Below are 18,646 nucleotides of genomic sequence, written 5' to 3' on the forward strand. Positions count from 1 at the left end.
TAGGAAGTTTAAATGTGTTCATTCGGTTTCTCTTTCTCTGATCACGCACTGATGTTAATTTAGGTTCAAATTGGACTAGGTCTAATCTGGGTCTGTAAAAAAGTTGCAGTCACAGTAGTTCCTCACCACATGTTGAGAATTTTCTTAACGTTTTCTTTGTAATTACAATGAAAAGGAATAGCATTACTTTAACTGTAGTTAGAGGCAGAGTGTCCAGTTGTTTTTTGTTTTTGAACAAAGACATTTTGTCGAACTTGCTGGCTACAGCTGAAGTGGCTTCGTCACATCTTGATGGGTGGGTTAATTTGCCAAAGTTTTCCTGTACGAACCCAAAATTAATGTTTCCTCCAAAGGAACTAGCATTGCTTCTGCTAGCTTGTTTCCATCACACTCGCTAGAGAAAGCATCTGAGATACGAAACTCCATTTTTTAATCTAAAAAGTTTAATCGTCATTTTTCTCGACACAAGTTTTGGTGAGCTGAACAAAATTCAACGTTAATGTTTGCACATACATAGGGAAGTCTGAAACTGATATTCAGACTAATGGTGGAAATAATGAGAGCACAAATGTACTGAAAAGGTTTCCGTCTTCTGTCGGAAGAATTTTGCTTCTTCCACAGATGGAAAGTGGAACATACAGGACGGGAAACCTGACATGTAATGCTTATCCACTTTCTTGGCTGAGACTGGTGTGTCTGATTGTCTCTTTCTCCAACACTATGAGAGTTGAATTAAAAACCCAATGTCTCTGCTGTCCTCACTTGCTTCATGGAGAGATTATGCAGAGGAGACAATTTTTGGATCGGAACAATCATCTCCTGTAAGCTCCTTCTGGCCCTTGCATTATTCCCAAATGGGTGGTGAGTGGGGAGTATGGAACAAGCTACCTGGTCATGTTGCTGAAGCCAAGACCCTGGTTTCCTTCAAGAAGCAGGTGATGAGAGGATGAGACGCTTGGATCAATTAGCTACTATCAAATGGGCTGGATGAGCCATATGGCCTCCTTCTTTCGCAGCCTTTTGCAACCCTTATGTCAGTCTTCACAGATTAATAATGAATAAAGTGATATTTAACATTTTCCAGTGCAAGTGGTGATGCAGTAAACATATTAAAATATGGATCCACCATCTGAGGACCTTCTCGACAACCAAAAAGCTATCAAGCAGCATAACCCAGACCGCTGCCCAGAAGCTTCTCTATCATAAACCCAGGAGTTTAATGCAAAAGCAAACTTTATTGACTGGTTTTAGGCTCCTGCTTCATTGCATGCATACACAACAATCATAGTCATCACTGTCTAAAGTCAAGAAAGATTTAATTAACCTAAAACAATTGCTCAATATTCAGTGGCTGTCTTTAGCTTTATCTTGGGAATATTTGTCCTTAAAGGATGGTAGAGAGGTGTGAATATAGTCTTCTTGTGACATACTCTGCACTATGAAATATCCAATGTTTTGTATTGGGTTATTTTAAAACTGCTGCATTCATTTTCTGTAAAAGAAAAAATGACGCTTTATTTCAGCACGCCGATTTTTATTTCAACGTCCAGTTTCTTCCAGTTACAGTTATAGTTATTACATTTTAAATGCAGAATCACACATTACTTTTTCTTTCGAAACAGTCCAGTTTGGTACCTTCAGTTACTCTGCACTGCTCAGGCGCACAGAATAGACATGGACAGACATGGGCCATGCATTCACAAATTTACACTTCCACAAGCTCCACAGTGCCTCATGGCAGTTAACCAATAACAGTGTTGTCTGTGTTTCACAAGGGAACAATCAATTTCTTAGTGTATGCTACTGAATGTAGCTTCTCATATTTAAATTCACAGTTCCGTGTAATAAATCTGCACAAAAGGCTTTAGGCAAGACCCTGTGTATCTTCTGAAAAAAAAAAAGAAAATAACACACCCATAATGTATCTGCTGTTTAAAACCAGAATGAAAAAAATCAAGTGCATTTTAGGAAAATACTGCAAGTCAGTGCTGTGAAAATGGGAGCAATCTCTGTGGAGTAAAAGACTGCATGTCAGTGAGAGGAGAGCTGAGAATTTTTAGGACTTCCATCGAGAAAACCTGATCTAAAGGAAGTCATGCTGCTGAGCGAGACGAAGTTCTGATGTCAGGTCATCAGACATTTTTATTGTGATAAAAACAGTTTTCCACTGCCAACTGCTGCCATTGTCAAACCAATAATGCAGGAGGCTTTTCATAATTGAAGGTTTCAAGAGTCAAAAATGAGCAAGACTATGAAAAAGACTTCAGGATTTTCTCTGTTTCCAGTTGCCAGCTGCAGAATTCTATAGGCATTTGCATTAATACAGACAGCAAAATGAAAGTTCTGTCCCTCTGTCTTACATAACCATGCAAGTCTTTTGTATTTAAAGCTTTTATGCTGGAATCTGAAATTGCTTTTTAGCAAAGTGGTATTTTTGTTCATTTACAACACACTAATTGCTCTCCTTTTTCACAAACCATCTTGTATCTTGGATTGCAGCTTCACTACGACCCAAGGCAAAGGTGTTTGGTTGATTTTAATCACCCTGAATCTTGACGTGAAGTCCATGTGTGCACAGGAAGCCTGGTGTGGTGTTAAAAGCACTCATGTCTCTATTTGTAATAATAATAATAATAATAATAATAATAATAATAATAATTACTTACACTTATATAGCGCTTTTCTGAACACTCCACTCAAAGTGCTTTACAGGTAATGGGGACTCCCCTCCAACACCACCAATGTGCAGCCCCACCTGGATGATGCGACGGCAGCCATAGTGCGCCAGAACGCTTAATGAAAATCAAACTCCAATAGAGACGTGACAACTACTAAACTCTTGAGCATAGTATACAAGGCTATAATAGTCCTAGTGGCTAAAAATGATACCCAATTAATTAAACACAAACAATTACTAAAAATATGAGGGAAAACAGGATATAGTTACAGTACAATGAATTGCAAAAAACAGGAAATAATATCCTATGGAAACAGACAACATGGATTTCAAAAAGCTTTGTGTGGCTAGCCAACTCTTTACACAAGCAACAACAGTAATGGACATACACAGGGCATATGATATGGAGTATGAGATCTTCAGTAGGCTTTTGAGAAATGATTAAACTGCAAACTGCAGGTGGTAGACATTCAGGGAAACAACTGTTTGGAATGAGAAATGGTTATTACATAAAAAGGGGGTGATTACTCAGATTGGTGCAATGTACTTAGTGAAATACATACTGTACATAATTAAAAAGTTCATAAACTAGTTACGTTTGAAGATGACACCAAATTAAGCAGACAAGCACTGCAGAAACAGCAAATAAGACATTTTAGAATGTAGGACTGGACAAACACCTGGGTGAATACATTTAGTGTAGACAAGTGGAGGGTTTTGCACAGGAAGTAGATAGACAAATACAAAATGGGAAACACTGAGACAGAAGAAGCTTCTTATTCTAACCAAATACTAGGATATTATAGGATCGTTAACTCAAGTGATGTTTAGTTAAAATATTAAGCATACAGGTATGGCCGCATTTAGAATATTGCACAGAATTTTGGTCACTACTTTATGGAAAATACTGCATATTGCTTCTCTTGTATCAGTCCAGAGAAGAGCAGCCACATACATTCTGGGACTTAAAGACTGTCTAAAGAAACTGAACTTTTTCAGTCTTGAACCGTGAAAAGTACGAGGGAACGTGATACAAGTCTTCATGATTCTCAAAGGCACAGACAAAGTCAGCCCAGCAAATTTCTTCAGAATGAACAGTGAATCACAAACCAGGGAGCACAAGTGGAAACTACAGGGAAGTGCATTTAAATCCAAGAATAAGAAGAGGCACTTCTATATCTAAAGATACAAGAACAAGCTACCCAGCCATGTTGGTGTATTAATACCCTACATTCTTTTTGTAAACAGCTACACATACCGGGGTCCTGGTATCATTTAAATGCTAACTACCAAACCTCCCATTCCACCTCACATTTGTAACTTTTCTTTTGTACGTATAGTTCTAAGAGAACTCCAAATGCTAATAAACATGAAAGCTGTGAAGAGAATGTACATTCAATAAACTGAGTATGAACATTTATAATAACGACATCATTTTGTTAATAAATCCTTTGTTCTTCTATATTGCTAAGAAACCCCTACTTTCATCAGAGACACCACTTATCATTTCTACAGTGCAGTATCAGAGGCTGACCACAAGAGGGCAGTGACGCTGGCATGTGAATATGCAGTGCAGTAAAAAGACACATCTGAAAGAAATGTCAAACATTCCCTTTCAATGCCCCCCGACGATGCCGCGCGCAATCAGCTCCTTCATGATCTCATTAGTGCCGCCATAAATGGTCTGAATCCGCGCGTCTGCAAAGGCTCTGTAAGAAATGAAGACATTCAGATTAATACAATAATAATGACAATGGGAGGTACATTTCTAACATCAAATGCAGCGCTTTCATAGTGTGCAAAGGTGACAAATGTTCTCCGTTCATTCATCCATTTTCCAACCACTTTGTTTAATGGGATACGTGGGAACCGGAGTCAGCTGCTGTGGTAACAGTGAGGTGCTGGCTTTGTATGAATGTGTGACAGATATTTTGATAGCAAAATAGCAAATAATACTGGATCACATACAGTAACTGCCAACTGTCTACAAATAGCAGAACCCATGTAGAACCAATGTCTTTTTGCAGCTAGCAAGATGTGGGGTTGTGGTCTGGCTAATTCCAGTTTAGGGACAAGCCTCTAAAAATCCGAATTTTTTTTTTAAACAGTTTTCGAAATCAACACAGAAACAGCCTGGCATTCTGATTGTCATTATTACTCTCGTAATCCACTGCCAGACAGCGGATCCTTTCAGCCGGGTGGAAAGGATCAGCCAGCTCCCTCTGGACATTTCGCCATTTGCTATCACCAACGAGTTGACTATCAACAGGAAGTTGTAAGAATGGAGCGCAGCAATGTGGTGTCTGAAAATGCTCGTGTATTCTTCCCTGCCTGTTCAGCACGCAATTCTCCTTGGTGCCAGAGACTAACAGAGTCACGCTGTTACAGCCCTGCTGTCTGCGGTGCTCTGTCACTCACTTGGCAATAGGATATTCCCACATGTATCCACTGCCACCATGGAGCTGCAGACACTGTGTGGCCACACGGTTCTGCAAGTCAGAAGCCCTGGAGAGACAGCGGAGATGTCAATCAAAGACACATCCACGAGAGGGTTTTCATAATGCTTATCCACAGAGTGACATTAGCCCAGTGCAAGAAGAATGAAAGTACACGGTATCTGATGGTCCATACAGCAACAAGCAACAAAGGACATCGTGAAGCATTTATACAAGAGACCTCATTTGTGGTGACCACCCTAGTGCATCAAGGCACTCTGCACAACTTGTAACAATGCCTTTCATATCCAGGATGTGAAATGTCTTAGAACGCTAAATCTGAAATACAGTATTCGTTTCTAAAACGCTAATCAAGCTTTTTCATTTCTAAAAACACATGCATAACTAATAACTATCTATATGCCCACTTGACAACATATGGGTACAAGGACACTGGGTGTTTAATAAAAAACAACAAAAAAGGACTATTTTGCTAAGCCCGTAAAAAACTGAAGTCAGGAGGGAAAAAAGGCCATTTAAAAGAAGAAAACACAGAAAACATAAAAGGTGCAAACACCAGCGAAGCTGATTCAAATGACCTGCCGGGTAATATCTGCGTGTGGGGAATATTACGCGAGGGTGCACTCTCACCAGTACTTGGCCATGGAGGCAGTCGCTGAATCCAGCCTTTTCTCCAAGTGCAGCTGTAAACAGCTGTCAACAAAGGCCCGGCCCACACAGATCTCCGTCTTCATCTCTGCCAGCTTGTGCTGCACCGTCTGTGGTGAAATAAGCAGCAGAATTCAGCGTGTATGTAGGGGCTGATATCACCAATGCACGGCAGCTCATGACAGCTGATTGCTCCAGTTCACTGCTAAAGAGCATGGCAGCTTGGAATCACACAATCATATTGTATAGATTGGACCTACAAACGTTTAAAATGATGGTGTGTCTTGGATAACTATGTTGTTCCACTGTGTCCAAACCTCCCCAGCAAAACCTGCAGTGCCGATTTCATACTGACCTTGCCTGCTTGTGAATTCGATAGATATGGTTTGTGGGCATTGGCAGCTTTTCATGGGAGATCAGCCCCTGCGTCTCTGTTCAGAGCCAGCAGACGCCTGACCCCTTGTCTCTCTCACTGCTCAAAACCCCTTCAGGGAAAAGGGTAACATACAATAGCAGCCGACTCACCTGCAGATGTGCGATAGTCTTGCCAAAGGCTTTCCTCTCCTTGACGTAGGTCTTTGTCACTTCAAACATGAACTCAGCGCTGGCGACGGACAGGTCAGCAATCACCAGACGTTCCTGGGGTGACAAAGGTAGCTTACACTCATACCAGCATTTACAAGAGGAATTATGGCAATGAAGTGTGTACTAATCCTGATGCACTCAAAAAGACCAATTCAAAATGATAAGGACCAGAAAAGTGTTTTTAAAAGACAAAAAAAGGCACAATAATTAATTCACCTGTTTATCAAATGACAAGGTCAAAAAGTAACTACTACCAGTTTGTAATAAAGGGTTTAATCAGATGGTCTCTAAAACAGTTTGAAGTGCTTTTCATTATGTAAGAAAATGAATAAAAATTTAGATTCATTAGGCTGTAGTGTATGTTACACATTCTAAATAATGGTATCCTTTTCAAAGCCCAGGACAGAAAATTATCATTACTCTGTGTTATTACTACATTCTTAGCTGCCGTGCCTTCGTGTAAATAAATACTGAAATACTTGAAAATGAGACCCCACTCTTACCTGTGGCAGCTCAGCCATCAGGTAGTAAAAGCCCTTATTAACTTCGCCGAGTAGCGCCTCAGCAGGGAGACGCACATCCTCAAAAAACAGCTCGGCCGTGTCCTGAAGAGACAGAAGATGGATCTCTCAGTCACCAGGTTCACCCACAGTGCAGGGACAGTGCAAGGACACATTCATTCCTTGGATGGCCTTGTATATTCCGGGCCAGTGACCTGTAAATCACCTCGGAGCCTGGTTGGGAGTTATTATAATTATCTGGCTTATTAAATAATCGGACCAACTGTATAACTGAGAAAGTGGGCGGAACAAAAAAACAGAAGACACTAGACCCCCCAGGTATTGAGTTTGAGCCCTCTACCGTAGGCCTGTCAGAAATCATGCGTCCTTTGGTGAAGAATACCTTGAAGAGCACTCACTGATGACTCCACTCAACTCACTTGACAGACCACAGGGATGCGTACATCAACATGGCTAGAGAGGAAAAAGAAATTCCTCACTTCTCTGGCCTCGTGCAAGAAAAAAAGGACCAAGTCAGAACCTACAAAATCGCAATATAACAGAGAACACAAACAAGTGGGTTCATCTGAAAAGGAAGATGCTGTAAACATGCCCCATAGCTGGTGGTCATGGTTCTGCAGTGTGACAGGCCAGTACCTGCGCCTTCAGGCCAATCTTGCTCAATTTGCTCCCCTTGTGGAAGCCCTTCGTCCCATTTTCCACCAGGAAGAGACTGATTCCATGTGCTGCTTTCTGAGAATTAAGGTCCGTCACCGCCACTACGATCACCAAGTCACACATCCAGCCATTACTGATGAATATCTGGGCAGAAGGACAGAGACAGAAGGCCATCAGGGCAAGCTCCCCACCCATCACTGACCCACCTGCAGTGGTGATTTAGTCTGTAGTTCCACTACATATCAGAAATACAGTAAAGGCCCTTGCCTGGAGCTCCGGTGTTGAAAGTTTGAGCCTAGATCATGTTCCCAACTGACTGTGAGAAGGATTTCCCAAGAGGCGTAACAATTGGCACCCGCCAGCTTGCATTGATGTGACTGAGAGATGTGTTGCAGCTTCTATCAACACTATCTAACCTATCGGGAGCGGTGGAGCTTTCCATGTGGAAAAAAAAGATACATTCTTCCTTTCTCCAGAGTGAAGGTGGGAGTCGTTACCAGATTGATTAGTCTTAAAAAAACAACTGATGATTCTAAACTTCATGAGGTTGAAAGACATTCTTTACACTTACTGTACATGACTTGTACATTCTGTACAATGTATTCTTAAAAAAAACATTTGTTGATAATATGATAATAATGTAGCTCATTTGATTTGACAACTGGAGCCCAAATGTGCCCAAATGAACAAAACCAAGTATTTGGAAGGCAATTTGGACAAAAAAAAACTGTTTATCAGCATTTTGGGTGTGGGCAGGACAGACTCAGGGAAATGAAAACAACAGTAATGGGGATTCAAACCAAAAAGCAACAAAGTAAACAAAGAACAACTCACTGGTAAAAAAAAAAAAACAATTCCTTCAATTAACATAAACCGTCCATACATTTTCCCCACTTGGCAAACAATACTATTCAAAGGTCATTCACAAGTAAACAGTTCTGGCTTTCCGAAAAGACAGCAAGAGCAAATAAAAATGAATAACAGTACCTATCCAAATAGCATCTGATTCTTTCAGATCTCCAGTAATGTCTGGTGTGGTTGGGGAGGATTCTAATCCAGTGGTAGGTTAATTTTTGTTTTTCCATTTGAAAACCTCCACCTGGCATGTATACAGCAAAGTACAGTTTTTTTTCTCCAAGCTTAGGCACCCCATAGTATAGAGCTTGATGCCTTACCAAACTGAAGCCCCCAAGAACAAAGAACTCACCACCTTCAATAGGAGAGACTGATAGGCTCTCAAAGGGCAGCTCGACATTAAACGTCTGGTGAGTTCTGAGATTTATAAACCGTGAGTTTTATAAGATGTTTTAAACTGGAGATATACGTGTATAACAGGCCAGGCTTACAACTCTGCTGCCAGCACACTTACTGTGCGACTGACGCGCAGCTATTACCACAGGGTCTTCTCGTACATCATACAATGCTAGACAAGGGACACATGTGGGAGACACCTTAAATATACTTTTCGTTTCACACCACTGCCTTATACAGCCGATGAGGTCCTCGTTACATAAGCAGCACTTGTCAAGAACAGTCGAGTCTGGTTTGTCTTCTCAGGATGTTGGGTAGCAAATGCTCACTAGATGTGCAAAATAAACTGAACTGAACAGAGCACTTGCACATGGTACCTTGCTCCCATTCAGAATCCAGTCACTTCCATCCCTCTTGGCATAGGTTTTCACCCCTTGCAAATCACTGAAAAAAGATGTACAAGATGTATATTGACAGTGAAGGAAGCTACATATTGTATCAGCATCTAAGAAAGAACATAAGCATATTGACAGTGAAGGAAGCTACATATTGTATCAGCATCTAAGAAAGAACATAAGCATATTGACAGTGAAGGAAGCTACATATTGTATCAGCATCTAAGAAAGAACATAAGCATATTGACAGTGAAAGAAGCTACATATTGTATCAGCATCTAAGAAAGAACATAAGCATATTGACAGTGAAGGAAGCTACATATTGTATTAGCATCTAAGAAAGAACATAAGCATATTGACAGTGAAGGAAGCTACATATTGTATCAGCATCTAAGAAAGAACATAAGCATATTGACAGTGAAGGAAGCTACATATTGTATCAGCATCTAAGAAAGAACATAAGCATATTGACAGTGAAGGAAGCTACATATTGTACCAGCATCTAAGAAAGAACATATGAAAGATACAAACAAGAGGAGGCCATTCAGCCCATAGAGCCTGTTTGGTAGCAAACTAACCCATTAAGATCTCATCCTGTCGTTTCCTAAGAGAGAAGCCAGTGTGCGACTACCCAGTCAAAGGGCTGGGCAGCTTGTTCCAGACTCCCACAACATCTTGGGCTAAAACAGACTGGTTTAGCTCTGCCTGCCACTCTCGAAGGAGGTACGTGTTCCCAACCTTATGAGAAAAACCTCTTGAAACTCGGTGCCTCACCTGCCTGCCCCAGGCTCTGTCATAGCAATGGCACCAATGCACTTTCCTGCTGTCATCTGAGGGATGTAGCGTTCTATCTGGCTCTTGGTGCCATAGTGACTGATGTAAGGCATAATGATGTCTGAGTGCAATGAAAACCCCGGTCCAGTGCAGTTCACGTACATTCTGAAAAGCACAAACACACACACACACTTTTAAGCAGAAATATCGTGTCCACATTTCCTCCTCCACGACACTCCTGGCAGTCCATCTCAGACAGATGGCTCGGAGAGCACTCCTCACAGCTTCATAAAGCACACAAGAGTGCTATCTGATGCAGACTGTTCATCAGAGCTGCTGGTTTTTCAAGAAATGCACAGAATCATTAAGCAATGTTAGACTTTTTACTTTACCTGAAAGTTTAAATATGTAATATTGGCTCATTTTTAAAAAGTGGCCATGTTGTGACTCATACTGTACTCTACTACAGCAAATGTAAGTTTTTAAAATGTCCGTTTTTGTCAAGCACAAAGCATGTGTTTCAACCCTTTGAACACACACCCTTTGCACAAAGCACACAAATGTTTGAACATAATGTTTAAGTGGCCCTTTGGCCCATCTGGCTCACTCGGTTCATGGATTGGAGAATATCACGTAGCTCTTTCCTGAAAGAATCTACAGTAAACAGCATGGCTGAGTAGTTTGTGCCATACTTTACCCACAACCCTTTACGCAAAACCATACCTCCTGTACACAGTTTTAAATGTGCTTCCATGTGGTTTACACTTGCATCCATCCTCAACTCACCGTTTCCACAAACCCGCCACCTCACTCATTGCCTCGGCACTGGCCAGCCATTTTCCTTTGCAGTTGCTTCAGGAAGTCTCCCCACCGTTCCTGTTGTACTACAGTGACCTCCACTCCCCCACCCCCTCCCGTTACTCACTGCTCTTCCCACATCACAGCTGCAGACAGCAGGTCCCCTCCGACGCCACCGTGCTCCGCAGGGATGCACACTGCCAACATCCCCTGCTGGCCTGCCTTCTCCCAGACCTCCCGGCTCACCTGCCCCTCCTTCTCCCACCTGCAACACAGGGCCGCAGCTCAGGAGGAGCGTAGAGCTTGAAAACAGAGAAGGCCGTTTGGCCCAGGCAGCTAGTTTTGTTTCTTAGTAGTCAGTAAGCGGTCCAAAATCTCATTCAGCTGCTTTTTGAGAGGTGCCTGTACAACAGCTTCAATGACATGGCTAGGCTGCTTGTTCCAGACCCCCACAGCTCAGGGTGTAAACTAGAGTCTCCTGTAGAGTCTAGAAAAGGCCCAACAGACGAAACATTGCATTTCTCCTTCCTATTTCGCAGACTCCTCTGCAGTCAGTGCACACTGACTCAACTCCCCATTCAAACATTCAAAATTCAAACAATGCTTCCCATTTTTGTTGGAAAACTGAAAAATAAACTTTCAGCCGCCACTATAATTTTAAGCTATAGCTCTTCAGGCATTTCTGATAATCCTCTTTCACTCATGCTTCCTGTTCATTGCACTTCTGTTCTTTAACAGGAGTTTTTTACTCAGTTGATAAATTGACTTGTTTCTCCTTATAGTTTTCTTAACAAAATTAAGAAACTGCATCACTATTTTCTAGACTTTGTTAAACATAGGGCTGTGCTAGAAGCAGAATATCTGTACAATATTGCCATCTAGTCTCTGCTGTAACCCACTACACTCTGCTCGTCTAAAACTCAGTTTCATTGCTCCACAGTCTGCTTTCCTGAAATTGCAAACTTTTATTTGGGAATCTTTACTGGTTCAGCTTCAACATACACTTTTAAATATACCCTAAAAGACTACAAGAACAGATAGTTCTCTCATTTTTCATCGCTTCAACTTGACAGCTTGGAAAGATAGATCAATCTAGGCATTAAGGAACAAAGAAGTAGACATGACTAACATGTTTTCCCAATCTACAAGAATAGTAACTTTTTTTCCTTTATACCCATATAAATATTTCAGTATAAAGACCACATTGTAATTGAGATGTCGTTCTGGAGGTCTATAGCAAACTCACTGTACCCCTTGAATGTATTTTATAGATCTGTCAAGGTTAAATTCTTATGTCTCATGTCTGAATTCTCTTTTTGATGTACAGCACTGCCCCTTTCCCATCTCTTTGGAATGCTGTGTAACTAAATGCCGGACATTTAGTTAGAAGCATTTAATCAGCTTATGAAAGAAAAAGAAATCCATTCATTTTTTGACTTTGTGTACCAAGTGTAGCTCTCCTTGGCCCTATCTGTCCCAGGAGCGTGTGGGCTCTGCACACGTAGATCTAATACGTAAAAAGCAGATAACTCTGCCACACAGCAATACCAGGGCCTCTGCAGTGGCCCTGATCTCATCACATAGCCCAGATCTCAGATGGAACTGACGTCAGTTCTGTAACTGACCAGTGTCTGGGCGTGAACCTTGTTACATTCGCCCATTCTAAATTCCTTCCACCTCAGCGACTGACAGACATGAGCCTGAGAAACCTGAGACGTGGCACCAGCAGGACATGTTGCCGTTCTCTCTGCCCCTGCCAGAATTTGATAAAAGTCGCTTGCGGGCTCTGAGCACACACAGCGCCACTTCCTAGACAGAGGGGTAGCCCCTCCAGGCCTATAGACCAGGTCCTTCGGCATAGGAGAAATCTACTTGGCACCAGTGACTAGTGTGGCTCCCTTCATCCAGAGTTCCGAGAAGGGATTGATGGCACTTCTGTAATTCTGTAACACTCAGTGCATGAGCCTTGTTCCACGTGCAAATCTCTGAATTCTCCCCCCTCTCCATTCCAGCTGACATGCTTTTGAATTTGTCTGTAGTTCCTCGCCTCAAGTCGTCTGGTGCCCATCTCTTTTTTTTTTTTTGCAGAGAATTCGGATTTCCAGTGGCTACAAAAGCTGAACCTTCTTTAGCGCACCTGCAGGACTTCCATCTGGCTCCCATAATCTGGAGCGTTGGCAGGTGTCCTGCAGTGGAACTGGGAAACGCCGGACCCTGTGCCGTGCGTGGAGTCACAGACAGTAACCGGACCAGGACACTGTCTGAGATACCTACTCCGCGTGGTGGGGGGCCACCTCCACCTGGAAGAAGCGCCTGACGTTCTGTCGGAAAATGTCGTGCTCCTCGGAGAAGATCCGGCGGGTGCCGATGTCCATCATACTCTTGGCACTGGAGGTCTCTGGGCGGAAGTTCTGTGCCTCGCTGTGCCTCCACCGGGTGTGTTGCAGCCTGAAACACAGAGCACAGCGCCGTCAGTCACGCTCCTTAACTGCTAGAAGGACAGCAAAGCATTTAACATCAAGAAAGAGCGGTATACTCAAAAAAAACCACAAGGTCTACTCCGTTTATGTGTTTGCAAAAATATATTTTCTATATATAAAAGAAAATAGACTTCTATCCAGAAAAGGTGAAATATCTTATTTTACTTGTTATGCTTAGTTATTGCCATCGACTGTTTATTATAGCATTATTTAATATACAGAACTTGTTTTATCAGTAGCCTATAGTATACATAGTATTTCGTAATCCAGGACAAAGGTTACTGGCAGTGCAGTTTGATTTGAGTTGACAGAGCGACTGCAAAAATATTTACAATATGTCCCCACGCTAAACCAAGGGTCCAAAAAACGCTTACCTGTGTAAGACGTAACACATGACTGAAAACTTATTTACATTTAAAAACATTCATTACACGTTGGTAATGCCCTGTTTCCCTAATCAAAGTTTTTAAACATGTAAAACAGAAATTAAAACTATCCGAGTCTATGGACTGTCCCTGAAGTGCTAAACCTGAAAAGCCGTTAAATATTATAATACAATATGTATTTCTGTAGTGCTAAACACCTGAAGAAACTGGGGTAAAGTTAGCTTGAAGTTCGAAAACGATTTTGGCACGCCTGTAGCGTTTTTATGAAACCTCCTTGAGTTGCGAGAACACTTGCTTTGTGTATAAAATACATTGTGACTGTTTTCACAGCCTTCACTTGTCGTGTTTATGACATTTTTTTCACCACGCACGAATATTCTTGTGTCCATATTGTAGTGTCAAACAAATGACAAAGTTCAGGTGTCTGTGAAGCAGAAGTCTCTTTATTCATATGCATATGGAAGTCCGGCTTGCAACCACCAGACTTAAAAAATAAGTAGGTGAAGATGGTCCTTTATACCTTAAAACACAAAGAGTTACTATGACATATTCTAAACAAATGATAAAACAGCAACACCTGCCAATTAATTATATCTAAGTTGCAGACTAGACTACAGTTAGTTCTTTTCATATTCTGGGCATACAGCCAGCTTACCAAATACATGCCCCTTATCTTACTGATCAAGGACAGGCAGCATCTTTATATATATTTGAGCACAAAGCCTACGTCAAGCCACTAGACTGCATAGTTTGCAAAAACATACAAAAACAAGAAAATGATATTATCTCACTTCCCTGGCGTCTCTCTTATCTCTTTTACACACTAAGCAGGTCCAAGCCTTTCCAAGCCTTGCTTTGGGTTGTGAAACCTCTTTTATTTTTTTATGATTTTTTCAATACGGCACCTATTAGACATGCAATACACTGGGATAGGGTAGCATTTGAAGCACAACGTTCACAATGCTACAACCAAGTGTTTTACACACCAGACAGCCCCCCTTACCTTATACAACCTTGCTTTGGGTTGTGAAACTTTTCTTTATTATTTTATTATTTTTTCCAATATGGCACCATTAGAGAGGCGATACATGGGGATAGAGGGGTGCTATTCCTGAGTCAATAGCTTTTGCACAACCATATTCATTATGCTGTAACCAAGGGGTTTTACACATTAGGCACGCTCACTGACCTTGCTTTGATACGTGAAGCCTTTCTTTCAGATACCCGACTATTGTTTCAGATACCTGGATATGTACATTTTGCAAACCCTGGTCTGATGAGGTCAGAGGACCTGCTTAGTGTGTAAAACACTTACTTGCAGCATTGTGGGTGCTGTGGTTTAAATGCTATTGGCTTGTGAACAGCATTCCTCTATCCCAGTGCAGAGTGCCACATAAAATAAAAGCACCAGAAAAAAGATTCAGAACGCAAAGCTGCGTCAGTCTTCTGTGTAAAAAATCGCCTTGAACATCATGGGAGCTGTTTTTAATAAGCTGCTGAGTAAAGACTATTTGAATTTCCCTGCTGTCAGCAGTATTGTGAATGTAGTTGACCCTTACCTGAATGAAAACAGGACATAAAGAAAGGGTTTCAGAAATCAAACAAAGCTTTATTCCCGTGCTTACAGTCTGGGTAATTGGAGACTGCGATGTTCTGCTTCCTATGGTGATATACGGGTTTTTCGCACAAAGCCGTATTGAACAATATTTCTCCCGTTTTGAAGCTGTGTACACAGCGGTCCCCCCCGGTTCCAGTTAGTGTGTAATTACGCATCGATGAAAAACCGGAAGTTTAAAAAAAGATAATTAGCTCACTGATAGTTTTATGTGGAGGCTGTGAAAACCTTCACAAGTCGTAGTCTTTAAAATGCATTTGGTTTGAAGGCTTTCTGTGTTTCCCTTGCGAAGATATGGACAAAAGAATATTAATAATAATAACATCACGTTATTAACCCTTTACAATTTCTTGCATTATGAATATGTCTTTTCGCATACCCCAGCTTGCTCTCCATGAGACACAGACAGGAAGAGAAGCTGGGGGTCAGAGCGCAGGGTCAGTCATTGTACAGCGCCCCTGGAGCAGCTGGGGTGAAGGGCCTTGCTCAGGGGCCCCACGGAGTAAGAGTCCTCTGCCGGCTGCGGGATTTGAACCGGCAACCTTCCAGCCCCAGGCGCAGATCCTTAGCCACAGAGCCACCGCTCCACCGCTCCATGAGGGGGTCAATATTCAATATTGAAAACAATCACAATGTATCACGTGCCAATATCGTTTTCGAACTTCAAGCTAACTTTACCCCGGTCCTGAAGAAGGCTCCATGGCCGAAACATTGTTTTTTCTTCTCTTTTCAGCATGGAATAAACCTATTACTTGTTCCTAAACAGTTCATATGAAATGCACATTATAAATGTAGTGCTGGTATTGATCTAGTCATTTTTACCGATTATACAGCACTGTGCCCGAAGTTAACATACCGTACAGTACAGTACTACTTTACATTGAAAATAAATACTTTTAAAAACAGGCTTACCTGAGACTTCCAACAAAACCAGCTTTCTTACTCAGTATTCCGTAATGGAAAGGCTTGAAACCGGAAAGGCATTTTCTTAAAATAGGATTTAAATACATTTCGGTTTAAGTTCGCGCAAAAGAGTAACCGCACAAACTTCCTTCAGTACAACATAAACTACTACCACAAAGCAGAATGCGAAGTTACAGAAGCTGCCCGGAGGAAAAACAGAACGAAATAGGCTTACGCCCTCTAATGGCTGACTTTGAAACTATTAATAGGGACAAAGTAGCAAAAAAAAAACAGAACAGCTCGGCTCTAAGATCCAAAGGGAATGTAACGCACATACTGTATACTGTAGGTTAAAGGAACTGACCTCTTTAGTCTCGAACACAGGACATTACTGTAGGAGGAGACTACTGTACATAGAAATATTCAGAGTTCCTAAATATAGTCAGTCCAGTGGATTCATTTATGCTGTGTACTTAGTTTTGTAAACTTCTTGTGATAAACATTGTAATTCGTGTATTTTCCCATTGTCCCTGTTTCAACATTATACCCATTTTCAATTTTCATGTTTCAATAAGTACACAATAAATTAATAATGTCAAATAAACAGTCACAGTTGCTCAACTAATTAATAGATTCCAATATAAATATTACATATGTATAAATCATACAGTATATGGTGAATAGCCAGCTAGCAACTATTGTCCTAAACAGAGAGGATTTGGTTTTATTGTATTTATCAGCATTTTGTATGCTTGAACATTAATTAGTTTCAGAAAGCATCCTGTATACAACTGTTGTAGGTTGTAAAAAGAGCAAAAAACCAAACAGAGACAAGTAAATCTCTAATTTATAAACTGATATTAATTAATAAACTGTGATGTTACACGTAGAGTTAGTACAGTAGGTTTGATTAAATACTGCTGACTACTAACAAGCGTAATGGGTTCAAACCCTTGAACCTTGGTCTTACTAGTACTTTCTAAATTCTAAATTCTAAATTAATGTAATGACAGGCATATACCAAATAAGTATCATTCCGGTTAAGAACATACTGTAAGAAGGGTAAAAACCCGAGGGGGAGTGTGGCGGGCCAGTTTAAGTAGGGGTTGCAGTTACAGGAAAACGTCACTAGAGTTAGAATATAATTCATGCTTAGAGTTTGATATTTTAAGAAAACAGCTTCATTTGTGTTACACTTGCCCTGTACTAGAAGTGACTAGTTACATTAATTTATTATCAGTGTACAGTGTAATGGAAAGTTACTGAGAAAAAATGTTTTATCCTAAAAATGTTGTTTAATGACAGAGCTGTGCTGAAGAAGCAGCTGGATACTTAGAACAAAGTGTGATAGCCCCCAACTTGTCAAGGGCACAGGATGTTATATTAATGCTTATTTCTGCTGCTTGAAGAAGGGAGTACAAGAAACTATTTGAATAACTGCTCTTCTTTGCTTAAAGCAAAAACCTATAAGGAATGGAAAATTACTGCTTTGCCTGTCCTTGAAGTGGAATAAGTAATAGGTTTATTCCATGCCGAAAAAAAAAAGAAGAAAGAGAACGCAACGTTTCGGCCGTGGAGCCTTCTCCAGGTGTGAGAGAGACAGGGCAGTAGGCAAAGGTAAAGTAGCGGGAGAACAAAGGCTGGGAGGGAGGAGGAGTGAGAGGCGGGAGCAGGGGACAGAAAGAGAGGCCAATCAAGAGCTGTGAAGTCAGAATGGGTGCAGAGAGGTGTGAAATGAAACTTCCAATGAATGGAGAAAATTTAAAAGAACAGTAGTCTGTTGTTAAGAGAAGGGAGAATGTGTGATCCTAGCTGCAGAATAATTTTGGTTTCGGTGGTCTTTCTGATGTATGAGTTCGGAAAACCATCTTTGAGAACACAGACGGAGAGATTAGAGTGGTCGTGGCCGTCAGAGGTGAAATGAGAAACAATGGGCTTGGAGAGATCTTTAATCTTCACAGCCCTGATGTGTTCTCTGAAGCGGTCTCCGAGTCTCCTTCCTGTTTCTCCAATGTAGATGGCTGGGCATTTACTGCAAGAGATACAGTAAATAAGGTTGCTGGAGGTACAAGATGCTGTCTGGGTGATCCGGAATTGTCCTGAGGGGCCTTGAATGAGTGTGGTGTTGGATGTGTACTTGCAGGTGATACAGCGAGCTCTGTTGCGAGGGAAAGTGCCTGGTGTGGATGGTGTTTAGCTTAAAAAAGATATAAAACAAGGGCTTGGTTTGTAAACACTTGAGTTAATTAATAACAAATCATTTACAGTATGTACTTCCCAATAAATGCAAATTTCCTCACTTTGATTTCACAGACTGCTACTTTGATAAAAATCAACTATTTTTTATATTTTCAACATTACCTATTTCCAGATCTTGAGTCCGTGTTCATGTAAAAATACAGGGAAAAATGCATAGGCCCAGAAAATGGGTCTTGACTCTATAGAATAAGATTTGGTTGTGTCTGAGATCTGTGATTTTTCAAATTGAAAAATGTATCTC

The 18,646-nt window shown here is 41.2% G+C and overlaps 1 protein-coding gene across 3 annotated transcripts; it reads right to left on the reverse strand.

The window, feature by feature from the left end:
* Positions 1 to 1,513: 1,513 nt before the first annotated feature.
* acadl (acyl-CoA dehydrogenase long chain) lies at positions 1,514 to 16,331 on the reverse strand. Of its 3 annotated transcripts, XM_088931156.1 has the most exons (11): positions 16,156 to 16,331; positions 13,037 to 13,210; positions 10,890 to 11,027; positions 9,965 to 10,129; positions 9,173 to 9,239; positions 7,524 to 7,688; positions 6,870 to 6,971; positions 6,307 to 6,420; positions 5,764 to 5,891; positions 5,096 to 5,182; positions 1,514 to 4,386 (listed from the first exon to the last, which is right to left on the reverse strand). In XM_088931156.1, the coding sequence occupies exons 1-11, from the start codon at positions 16,251 to 16,253 to the stop codon at positions 4,293 to 4,295; spliced, it is 1,332 nt and encodes a 443-aa protein (XP_088787282.1). In that variant the 5' UTR covers positions 16,254 to 16,331; the 3' UTR covers positions 1,514 to 4,292. The 3 variants fall into 3 exon arrangements, with proteins under 3 accessions (XP_088787282.1, XP_088787284.1, XP_088787283.1); XM_088931158.1 differs by lacking the exon at positions 10,890 to 11,027 and having other exon boundaries at positions 16,156 to 16,323; XM_088931157.1 differs by lacking the exon at positions 1,514 to 4,386 and having other exon boundaries at positions 5,092 to 5,182; positions 16,156 to 16,323.
* Positions 16,332 to 18,646: the final 2,315 nt, after the last annotated feature.

The sequence above is a fragment of the Atractosteus spatula genome, chromosome 13, assembly GCF_055471065.1.
Source record: "Atractosteus spatula isolate fAtrSpa1 chromosome 13, fAtrSpa1.hap1, whole genome shotgun sequence".
Classification (NCBI taxonomy): Eukaryota; Metazoa; Chordata; class Actinopteri; order Semionotiformes; family Lepisosteidae; genus Atractosteus; species Atractosteus spatula.